The 12913-nt window shown below is 38.6% G+C and overlaps 1 protein-coding gene across 1 annotated transcript in view; it reads left to right on the forward strand.

Annotated features, from left to right (window-relative positions):
• The window catches only part of LOC144637556 (uncharacterized), a 25908-nt gene extending 13243 nt beyond the window's left edge, over positions 1-12665 (forward strand). The window contains exon 3 of the mRNA XM_078496628.1: positions 11510-12665. Coding sequence (XP_078352754.1) covers positions 11510-12665 — 1156 coding nt within the window. The remainder of the gene's footprint in view (positions 1-11509) is intronic.
• The last annotated feature ends 248 nt before the right edge of the window (positions 12666-12913 follow it).

Consider the following 12913-nt stretch of genomic DNA (forward strand, 5'->3'; position numbering starts at 1 on the left):
TCTTTCTAAACAGAAGCTGCCAGTCAGTGAAACAAAAAAACATTTTAATGAAAAAGAAGGTTGGGAATTATGTGCTCATCTGCTAAACACAGACATTATTATTGAGGAAAGGTGGGAGTTTAAAGAGAACTTCCATAATGCTGCAGACAAGCAGCAACTATCAAGACATGTGAAACAAACAGTAGAGTATATTGATCTTTTCTCACCAAGTACAATCTTAAGAACATCCCAACCCATATTGACTGCTCTACATGCCAAAGAGAATCATCACTCTGTATTATTGTTTGCTAGAAAAATTGACTTCTATTTAAGAACAAGTTTCTTTACTGGGAACTGGTCTCCTGTTTCACTTCAGGAAGCAGTAGAGAAACTTAAGGGTGAAAAAGCACTATTTTTCTACTGGAGAGAACTATTGCATGAATTGAATATTTCAAATGCTCTGATAAGTATTTCCTGTGATGTTCTTTCTGCATTTGTTCGTAAATTTACAAAGCGAAGGTGTGTTACATACTTAGCCAAGGATGGACTTGCACCCCAACATGAAGAGGATGAATCTGCCATTAGGCAAATGTTAAAAAAATTTAACATAAAAGAGGATTCAGAAAAAGATTTGAAAAAAGCTCAGCCATCAGATACCTGTTTTCGTTGCCATAAACTAGGTCACTGGGCATCTGAATGCCCTGAGGGACATGAGCCAGAGTGGCTGGCAAAACAACAATGTTTCTTGTGTGGTCAACAAGGCCACATTAAATCAGCATGTCCCAAGAAAATTGAAAAAAGGCAATCAAAATCTAAAATTATGCAAAATATACCTCCAGCTGTTAAACGTACATGGTACTCTGATACTACATCTCTTACAAAGCTGTTGAGTACATTAACAGCAAAAAATCTTGATGATTTCAAATGCTATAAACCAATTCCTAAATCATCTAGTACCAACAATGACCCAAGGTTTTACAAACAACGGGATGAAAAGTGGTTTAATGCCCGTAAGGGCAAAATTAATGGAAGCAAGGCTGCAACAGCTCTCGGATGGTATGGCAAAAAGGCAATGCTTGATTATTGGAATCAACTATTTAGTGACTTACATGGCTTACAACCTAAATCAAGTGAATCAAATCTTGCCATGCTATGGGGATCTATTCATGAAGACAGCGCTCTTGTCACCTACCTAAATAAGTTTTTCGCACAAAACAAAGGGGGAGCTGTTGTAAAGGAAACTGGAATCTGGTTTTTAAAGGATGATAAAAATCAAAATTGGCTTGGTTCTTCTCCAGATGGAATCATTGAGCAAGAAGGAATTTTAAAAACTGTTATTGAAATAAAATGTCCATTCATGGGTGGGAAACCAGTTCCTTACAAAAATGTTTGTGTAAATCATATACCCCAAATCATGCTAGAAATGTTCTGCACATCAACACAACAATGCCATTATGTTGTCTGGACTCCTATTGGCACGAAAGTCTTCCTTGTAGAGAGGGATGACACTTATATTGAATTGTTACTTAACTACTTGTATAAATTCTGGGATCTTGCCTCTAGTGATAGTGAGCCAGTATGGCACGAGGATGCCTTTGGCTTGAAGCAAAAAAGCAAGGAAATTGCCTTGAAAAGCCCATGCATAAGTTTTCTGTCTAATTCATTAATTACACCAGATGTTCTTACGCATGATGACCTTAAGAAATTCTCTTATGTAAGTAATGACAAGTCATCGGGAAAAAGAACAGTAATCCGGAAATGCCAGGGTTGTAAAGATGAAGAATGGAAATGTAAGCTAAATCCATGTGAGGTACGGAGAAAAAGGACTAGTTATTCCTTAACTTCAAGACAGAATTCATACCAGTCATACAAGTACGGCTCTAATGGCATACATAATAGCTGCCATCAAGATACTTTTCTTGAATTCACTTATCATGCATTCAAACGCCACTTTAATTGCCCTTCAAACAGTAATCTGGGAGAAGGCCTTACTCAATTGCTTGATTCATTTGTGCTGAGGGAAAATGAAAAGTTTCATGAAAGCAAAATGAAACTGTGGAAGTGGCTTCGTGACAAAACCACCAATGGCCATACATATTATGCTTATGGCAAAGAAGCCTCACTTGATTCAATTATATACAGGCTTCTGGAAACAATGTCTGATGAAATAAGAGATAAATTTTCAATTAAAACAACTTATACTCAAGTTTGTAGTATTACGAATGGCCATAACTCATGCCGTAACTTTACACATAGTGTTCTTCCAATCAGTACTGATGATGTTTTAGATAAACACCTCTTCTCAAATTCACATGAATTTGATGTAATTCATGTAATAAAACACAAATTGACGCTGGACAATTTTGTGGGATCTTCAAAATGCTCTGTTTTGGTAAATGATAATTCAAATTATGCCACTTTGGACTCTGATTGTTCTATAATCCCTAATCCTATGACCTGTGATGGAAGTCTACAACAATCAACTACTGTGATTAACACACCTGATATATTTTTTGTAGGGTACACGCACAATCCCACTAAAGGGTGTACTCCAAGCTTAGATAAGGAAAACAATTCTCCCTGCATAATGGAAATTAATAATTGTACGTACCGAATATCTGGAATAATTTATCTGAAATCTCATCACTACTGGTGTGAAGTTTATTCAACCCAAAAGAACTTTAAACTCGGCTGGTATGTCTATAATGGTTTGTGGAATAATGGAAAGGCAACCTTTGTTGGTCCAAGACCATTATTTCTGGAAAAAGAGAGCCTATACCTACTGATGTTTGAAAAAGTCATGACTAACCACCCCATAAAAAGTTCAATTTCAACAACAATCTATAAACCAATTCATGCCAATAATAATGACATAATCAAAGAAATTATAGATAAGCATAAAAACCTGCTATCTTTATCTGACAACAAAGTCAAACTTGACAACATAAAAGCAGTTCTTCTCTATCATAACATTTCAATCCCATCAAACATGAAACTAGCTGATTTGAAGGATCTGTTACTGCATCATTGTAACACAACCACGACTATGCCCATAACTTTTATATCAGATTGTAGCATTGAAAATTATACTGTGGCTCCTGAGAAGGACCACTCAATCAAACATGAAGAGATTGAATGTGTACCTGTAACATTTGTAAACGACTCAATGATAAATTTAGTAAAAACACAGGACTCTGTCAAGGATGACTTTTATTCTGAAACAGACGAAAGCTTCAAACGGTCTGATTTAACACCACATAAACAGGGTTATACACCAGAAAGACATCCAACAAAGAAACAAAGAGCTTGGAAACCATCAAGTCTTAAAACAAATGATATATCTAAAAGCTGGACAGATGATAACCCTGCCATTGAGGAACCAAAAAACAAATCTTTTAAAGAAATGGTTGATGCTATCCATAATAGAACAATCAACTCTTGTGACAGTGATGATGATTTCGATGAAGCATTTAAACCATTAGACAACACATATCTGTATTTTACTACACTTGATGAACCAACAGAAAGTGAGAAACAATTCATGGAGACCAAATGTTTTCTTTCTGATTCCTTTGATTACTCTCATGACTTTCAAATGGTGAAAACACAAGATCTTTGGGAATATAAAGAATTTGACAGGTCACTCACACCAAAATCTGGAAATAAGCATGATCATCTTGAACAAGTCAGACGTTTTATTTTGAAAAATGGTTTTCAAGAACCCATAATAATCACATGTGATCTCCAAAGTGGAAAAGCTTATGTCACTGAAGGAAACCACCGTCTCTGGGTTGCCCTTAATGAAGGAATCAAATTTGTACCATGCCGTGTAATTCCTCACTGGTTGCCACCAAATGGTTCTTACAAAAAGCTTGACATTGACTTATCAACTTTAAAGTGTAGCAACAAAGCAATTCTTCCAGAACATTTAGGATTAACTGTTGCACAAACAGAGTTCAATTAAATATATATTTAACCTTCTTAGGGTTTACATCACATGCATGCTATTTATTTGTTTACATGATTCTTGGCATGAAGTATAGTTAACTTATATATGAAAATTTTAATTCATAATCGAAAGTTTGCAGATAAGCTTATATGTAGATTTAAAGTAAAGAAATGATATTCGCAGGGAAAAAGCAAGTAAAGAAATTGCAAAGAAAGAAGCCTGAAAAAATTCAGGGCAAATCTTATATAATCTGGGACTATAAAATGCCAAAACTTACCGTCGGCATCTATCCTGATCGGTACAAAGCTTCTGTACTTTGCAGTAGTTGCTTCTCCACAGCCGCTTTATTGACTTTGAAGGGATTGATGAGACGAACCACGAACAGTGAAGGGTTGAGACTGGGCATACAGCAGGTTCAATATATCATTTGCCAAACCTCCTATGCTGGGATCAAAACATCCCCGCTTCACCGCTCAAACCATCCAACAAAGTTCACAGCCGATCACACTGGGCCGACATGCCTGCCACTCAGTACAACGTCTTTATACGATATTTGAGGCTTTTGAAGATAGCAAACAGCAAAAAATTATTGCACACATGTTTCTTATGTTTGTCCGAATCCTGATTTAAAAAGAATCTTGGAAATGAGTCAGCTAAACCGTAAAAAATTCCATATTTTTGAGACGCCAACGAACAACAAATTTGAGCGCCATTTTGAAAACCATTGATGTATGACGTGACGTCACACTGGCAGTGATGAGTCTCCCAACGATTCGCTTGGAGACGCCCCCTCCCTCCTGGGCCAAACACAAATTGGGAACACAAAAAGTCACCAAATTCGAACTTTGAAGCCAGTAAGCACTTAAAAGGAAAGCTTTCGATCCTTTATAACTGGATACTTGTGCTACTTACAATATAAACTAACATATTAAACAAATATAGGTTTTATTTCTCAGGTACCTTTAGGATAAACTGCTCAAAATGTCTGGCAACTGAAAATATGCTGCTTTACCTGACAGAGAAAAGAGAAACAAACCGCTGGTGATAACTATGACTATTTTTCGAGCCTTTGGGGAGACGCCCACATAAAAGTGACAGAGCAGTCTTGTTCCAAATCAATGGTTTCAGTATTTTGATTAAGTAAGACCTTTTGTAACAGTCTTGGAACGAGCACAAATTGCGAGGAGTTTCGTCTTTGTTGGAGCAAGCGGCAGTTTACACGCGTGCTACGTGCGAGGTTAGTCATCACGTGTGCGAAGCGCGAGTCTAAATCACTGAGAAACGATTGTTTCAATCCAATAATTTCCCAACAACAGTGCTTCTGAATTTTTCCTACTCGCGTGTCACACACTGATCGGCCGTGGTGGAAACGCGTACCACGAGTGGTAAATGCCACGTTAAGCATCCCAGGTAATGTCATTTTGCGAAAGCCAAAGATTTGAAGAGAAGAAGAAGAGTGCAAATACTGTAGATTTAAATGTGAAATAAACCCGACCGATGAAATCCCCGAGTCCAATCCAAATGGACCTCGTTAGGTCAATATTTTTCCTGCGAGTGGACTGGGGCTAGCGTTGACCAGTGTCATTGCTGCGAAATCTGTGAGTGTTGGTTTTGTATTTTGATCAAGTTAGCAGGGAAGGATTCTTTTTTGAAGGTAAGGTAAAGTCAAAAACGCCTTTTTGTACTTAGAAGATTTCTTTGGACGTTAGAATTGTTACCCAGAAACGAGAGAACAGGAAGATATCAAACCCGATGAAATCAATAGCACGCGCTTGCAGCAAATTTCTGACATTGTAGCAGTGGAAATCCACCGAGTAAAGTGTTGGGGAAAAATAGTGAAATGTCACTTTTGGTTCTTTGACTTACAATATGTGCATTTACTACATTTATTGAGGGATTCCGGGCTTAACAATCTGACGCTGTTTTGGAAGCCCTTCCAAAGTTTTCGATGCTTTCTTGGTTCGGCAGAAAACATTGTTGAAATAACTGCACGGATGTGTCGAAAACGAACTTCAAAAAACGAAGACCGAAGACCCTGTGGTCTAAAACGAATCGAAGGTCCACTGGTCTAACTTTGCTGGTCTAAATCGGAGGCCCTGTGGTCTAAACCGAAGACCCACTCTCTTAAGCTTCACCGACTCATCCACAAAAATACGTCAAATATTTTCAAGTTTTCTCCCAGAATCGGCCAAAATAAATGTGAAAACACGCATTTTATAGAAATTTCCTTCGCATTCGGGAGATTTGACGACCCGTACAGGAGACTGGATTCAGCCTATATTCGGGAGACTCCTAGCCTGAATTTCAGACATCCCTCTGTGCTCGCCTGCTAGCAGGCGAGCACAGAGGGATGTCTGAAATTCAGGCTAGGAGACTCCCGGATAATCCGGGAGAGTTGGCATAGATGCCACTGGTCTAAATCGAAGACCCAGGGAAAAAGAAGACGAAGCAACTACAGAATGGAGGTTTACTTTTGAAGACGGTTTATTTGGTGACAAATTTAGCTTCGAATGTCAGAGTAGGATCGAGAAGCGTCTACAAAACTACCGCACGTTTCGCTCTCGTAACCCCACTCGGGAGCGTGTTCGCAGGCTAAAACTAAGCGAAAGCAAATAGCGCTCCTTTTTGCATAAATTAAAATGTCATCCGAGCGCGCAAGAAATTTGACAGCTTCTTATCTCTGTACAATCCGTGTCAAACTGTGTCACGCAACCTACTTCCAAGATTATCAGCAATATTTTGCAATGAATGCAGAAGGTACTGTTTATGGCGCGTGGATAATTAACTATGCCTTGGTAATCGTTCGGTAGTTGAAAGAGAAGGCGAAAAACGCGGGCGCGCGAGGATAAATTGAAGGAGAAAGCTAAAGCGTTTATATTCGCTCTCCCATAACTACCGAGAGCCTGGAACAGGCTATTCATATATCGGTCTGTGCAGACAAAACAACCCGTTCTGAGGTTCTAATTTTATGAGACGTGAATTAAAGGACCCACGTCACCGGCATTTCGCAGATTGTCGGTCTTAAGGTGTCATTAAACCTGAATTTGAGTGAAATTTTCAGAGGTTTAAAGAAGGGGTTGAAGAAAAAAAAATTGAAACACCGTGGCGCTTTTAACGCACTGGGATTTCCCTAGAATTTCACTGCTGGGTAGTGAAATCGGGCAACAGTTGGGCTGGGCGATGGGATTTGATATCCCATCCCCTCCCCTTCCACCTTCAGTACCCTCCATAAACAAGCATGAGGCTATAAAAAGTTAGCCATCCCCTGAGTTGCTTCTTTCTAGGAAAGAGCTATTTGAATTTGTGTTGCGGACATAACGTAATGAAGCATTGTCTTTTAATTCACAGAAAAAAAGTTACCATTTTCAAGATATATTAAATTAAATTGTATTTTAATTTTATGACTACATTCAAGAATCAAGGAAAGACATTAAGACTTATGGTGGCTCGATCGGATTTTTGAGTGACGATACCTTTCAACTTTGAGCAACTTGTATGCCACCATAAACAATCCGACTTGCCAACATTGAAAGGGGGAACGGGGTTACTGACACGTATTTAACAGTAACTACGGTGATAAATTTATGTTTTAAGAGCGTTTCAACCAAAAATGTCCATGGTTGTAGATCTTGGACTTGACATAATTTTCTCAAAGACTGCAAAATTTGATGAATTTCTATGAGAGCGTTTTCGAGAAAATTTTGGATGAAGTTTTCAGGTGCTAAAATACAACAAAAACAAAGCAGTCTTAAACAATTATTGAGAACACGTTCACAAGGCCCGATCAAGTAGCATTTTCGCCTTAAGTGAATCTTTGAATCTTGGGAGAAAATCTCAGAGAAATCGTTTCATTTGATTTCTTGAAACATCGGCTTGAATATGAACTGGTATGAAGTGTAATTTCGCTCTTTTATCGAAAAAGGGCCTTCGGTTACTAAAATGATCGCAAGATAAAAAGCGCTCGATAGAATTTTTTTAAACTTGGCAATCAAAAAGAAGAATAAGTATGTAATGAAATGTCCAATTTAAAAAAAAGGGAAACAATTTTAAGGCAGGCTCCGTAGTTATTTCAGGCGCACTCGTCCATGTCAAACGTTGCGTCAAACCCTTGCCACAGAAATTTCAAGGTACTGCAAAATGTTTGCATCGATTTTTGTTGCTGTACCGTGCTGTGAGAGCAGGCGAGCAGTTTGTTTACATAACTACAAATACGAAATGAGAATGTGCGTCATCTATTCCAAGAATTCGCACCTATGATAAGGGGGATTTAGTGATATGTGTAATAAGCACCCCAGGAAGGGAGGGTGGTGTTAATAAATGTGAGGATTACGCTAAAATTACTTTTGTTTTCTAACAAGATTACGAAAACAAAAACCTCCACTAACAGCAATAAGTTGCATTAGTGCTTGCTATTTTTATAAACGGTACACATATAGTTTAAATTCTTTGATTTTCCCTCCTGACGTGGTCGACGGGCATATCACTGACGCCCCCTTATGAAGGTGCGAATTCTTGGAATAAATGACGCACATGCTTATTTCGTATTCAAAATTATATAAACAAAACTGCTCGCCTGCTTTCAGTCGCGGAGTAGCTTACAATCTCAAGAAGAATTCTCCAGCTCACAGCACGGCACAGCAACAAAAATCGATGCAAACATTTTGCAGTACCTTGAAATTTATGTGGCAGGAGTTTCACGCAAAACTGCGGTATAATTTTCGCAAAATGCTGCAAAACGCAACTTTGAAGGGTGGAGAACGTTTTCATGCATTTTACTAATGTTAACAGAACTAGCGAATACTTTTTATCGGTTCGCACGATTATTAATCGGCTAGGCACTCCGATTTAGCAAGCATTGGAGAGGCTTCTCACGAACATTTGGGGTCGTAGTTTGTTTCGTCGACGAGCGTCCAGTATGGAAACTTTCAAGAGAATGTAAGAGTTGAGTTTACATGACCTTAGTATTTCCGGACTTCTGCTCCAACGATTTTCCTGAAACTTGGCTATGGTGTGTATTAGGTGAATATAAGCTGATTCCAGAAATTTAGCAAAAATATATTGGCAAATTTTTTTACTGGACACGATTTTATCCAAAAATTGGGGTCCACTTAAACGCCAGTAACATTGAAACTATTTTTCACCAGTGTAATCAAATTAAATCATATCATTACTGAATGATAGGCAAAAGATTTCCCAAAGTTTCATAGCCATCGCGTCAAAGCCGTAAAAGTTATGACGCAAAGTTTAACATGAACGAGTGCGCCTGGAATAACTACGGAGCCACCATAAGTTTCATCGAAATCGGAGTAACCATAGCAACATAATGACGTCACCACCCACACGAGACCGATTTTCTTGTAATTGAGGGATAATTTTGAAAAAAGGCTTCTAGATCTTGGACTTGAGATAGTTTTCTTAAGGTCTGCCAAATTTGATGAATTTCTATAAGAGCGTTTTCGAGAAAATTTTAGATAAGTTTTCAGGTGTTAAAATACAACAAAAACAAAGCAGTCTTAAAACACTATTGAGAAAACGTTCACAAGGCCTGATCAAGTAACATTTTCGCCTTAAGTGAATGTTGTACTATCTAATTACCTTAAGAGAAAATCTCAGAGAAATCGTGTCATTTGATTTCTTGAAACATCGGCTTAAATATGAACTGGTATGAAGTGTTATTTCGCTCTTTTATCGAAAAAGGGCCTTCGCTTACTAAAATTATAGTAAAATGAAAAGCGCTCGATAGAATATTTTTCAAAAAGAACAATAAGTATGTAATGAAATGTCCAGTTTTCAAAATAATTGAAACATTCTACGGCAGTTAAAGCCTTAACTCCGGTAAACATTGCGCTGTTTTTCACCCTACATCGGATCAGGGCCGATTCGCACAAGTGGGTAAGTTTCAAGTGTCATAACATTTTTGACAAAAGAATTGTCGCGACAAGTTGTCAGAGACATCTTGAAAAAAAACGAAAGGTGCAATTATTAGTACAATAGCTTTGCACGTGCTTCTGGCATCCTTGTACATTTCTTAGCGTCCGCATTTGAACTGCACGTGATTACATGCGGTGGTAAGATAATTCGCCTCAGGATAACGTTTTCTTTTCTCACCCTTACATTGGGACAAACAGTCCACATATAAACGGGCTGTGCCTTTCGCGGAAATATTTCGCCGCTGTCTGAATATGATAGTGACAGCTACAGCGCGGTGCATACTGCCGCAACAACTTTCGAGTGTGTTGTTGTTTTTCGGTGCAATACGGGCCAAACACAATAGCCAATCCAACAACTTCTTGTTATCTAGCATAACAAGGGGTATGGGAATGCGAATCGTCATGAATTGTCCTGCCTAGAGGTAGGACAACGGCCCCTTTGAAGCTTTGTTCGTTTTAACAACATTTGCCCAATTGCAAACAAGTCGTTCGCACTTGGTTTTGCGATTGTTTTCACTTAAATTGACAAAATGTATCACGCGTGCAACGCAGACCAATCATAAAACAACTGCTTCATTGTTAGTATTGTTTGCAAGTTTTGCGTCTAAAAAACGTATTCGCGTGTGTTTTCTGCAACAACTGACACATTAATGATGAAATCTACCAATTGTTACCAAACTTGTCCGCTAGTGCGAATTGGCCTTAATCCAGTTTTTATGTAACAAAGGCATGCATTGCAACCTCATAGGACTCTTTCGCAAGTTACTTCTTAATCCGGGAAAAATGTCTCAGATGGTAAAATGACGATTTGAAGATCCCCGATATATGAGCATCAAATAACATAACATGTTCGTCAATGATGACTGCTTAACTTTTGTCTGAGACAGCAGAAGACATTATCTCATTCCAGATGTTAAAGCCCTCAAAGGGCGGACGATTACGGTCTTCATTTTCACCCCAGAAGTGAAATTTTTTTAAGCAAGAGTAAACACAGTGTGGAATCTTCAATTCACACCTTCCTGGCCGTGAACAAAATTTCACGATTCATGGTTTGATTCGTAAACTTTTTACATATGATCGCGAGAACTCCATGATCTTTCATGACCTTTGGAAAATTAAGGATCGAAACTAACCAATCAACTAGAAGGCAGGTTTCCTGAGAGGTCCGCATCTGTTTGTAACGCTGTTGACAGTTTAATTTTTGTGGGAAATCTTTTGTTTGCGTTCTAGAACGTTATTGGTCCGTTGCAAAAAAATGTCCCCATCCTTTGTTTTCAATTAACACTGTGATTGGTTAATTTTGTTCAAGGTGCCCTGGTTCGAGTAGTCGCACTGTAAGTAATTCAACACAAAAGGGTGAGGACCTCAGGTAACTGTGTAAAGGTTAATTTCCAAAAGCTTCAAATTCAACCTTTTGTGTCTGAAAGCAATGTCCGCAACGTGGAATCTCCCAAAAACAGATCATCGCTACCAATATGGCCACTTCAGGCCCATAGCCAACCAGCAAACGTACTGCGAAAGTAACACGAACGTAAGTGCCTTTGTGACAAGCTGATAAACTGTTTTAGAATTATTTCTCCCGTTTCGTTTTATTTACAGACGGACACATGATGATGTCAAAACTAAGGACACATGAAAGTCTACACGCAAGGAAAACATCTTACAAATGCAAACAATGTGGCAAGTGTTTTAGCCAAGTGGGAAATTTGCGGTCTCATGAAAGGGTTCATACAGGGAAGAAGCCTTTTGAATGCGAACAGTGTGGCAAGTGTTTTAGCCAAGCAGGAAGTTTGAAGATCCATGAAAGGGTTCATACTGGTGAGAAGCTTTATGAATGCAAACAGTGTGGCAAGTGTTTTAACCAGGCAGGAGGTTTAAGGACTCATGAAAGAGTTCACGCAGAAGAGAAGCCTTATGAATGTAAACAGTGTGGCAAGTGTTATAAGCACGCATTTACTTTAAGGAGTCATGAAAGAGTTCACACAGGGGAGAAACCTTTTGAATGCAAACAGTGTGGCAAGTGTTTTAGCCAAGCAGCAAATTTGAGGATGCATAAAAGTGTTCATACTGGTGAGAAGCCTTTTGAATGCAAACAGTGTGGCAAGTGTTTTAGCCAAGCAGGAAGTTTGAAGACCCATGAAAGGGTTCATACTGGTGAGAAGCCTTATGAATGCAAACAGTGTGGCAAGTGTTTTAACCAGGCAGGAGGTTTAAGGACTCATGAAAGAGTTCACGCAGAAGAGAAGCCTTATGAATGTAAACAGTGTGGCAAGTGTTTTAAGCACGCATTTACTTTGAGGAGTCATGAAAGAGTTCACACAGGGGAGAAGCCTTTTGAATGCAAACAGTGTGGCAAGTGTTTTAGCCAGGCAACAAATTTGAGGATGCATAAAAGGGTTCATACTGGCGAGAAGCCTTTTGGATGCAAACAGTGTGGCAAGTGTTTTAGCCAAGCAGGAAGTTTGAAGACCCATGAAAGGGTTCATACTGGTGAGAAGCCTTTTAAATGCAAACAGTGTGGCAAGTGTTTTAGCCAAAGAGAAAATTTAAAAAGACACGAAAACTCCCACACAAGAGAGATGACTTTCAGTTACGCACATTGTGCCAAGGAGTCTATTACCTTAGATAATCTCAGTGCAAACTGTAACTCTCAATCATTCCGTAAGGGTGCTACAGCAGCAGCCAACATGCAAAAACTCAAGCTAGGACACTTTGAATGTTGGATTTGTTTGGAGGAGTTAGGTAGTCGAGTCCTACTTCTTGAACACTACGATAATCATATGAAACAGTATATTTTAGCAAATTGAGCTTTTTTGCCCACAACTGCAGTTATTCCCTGTTTGTCATAACAGATGGATGGTTGTTTAAAATAACGAAATGACTGACTGAGTGAGTGAATGTGTGCGGTCCACTCAATACTTGCATGATATATGTTTATTATTGTGATGTACAAAATTATTTCCAATTTTGAAAGTCTTAAATTATTAAATGGAACTTAGGTGAAAAATAGTAAAAAAGAAAAAAACAGACTGATTAAACGTGACATCACTTCCTA

The sequence above is a fragment of the Oculina patagonica genome, chromosome 14 (assembly GCF_052425735.1).
Source record: "Oculina patagonica isolate OP01 chromosome 14, crgOcupat, whole genome shotgun sequence".
NCBI lineage: Eukaryota > Metazoa > Cnidaria > Anthozoa > Scleractinia > Oculinidae > Oculina > Oculina patagonica.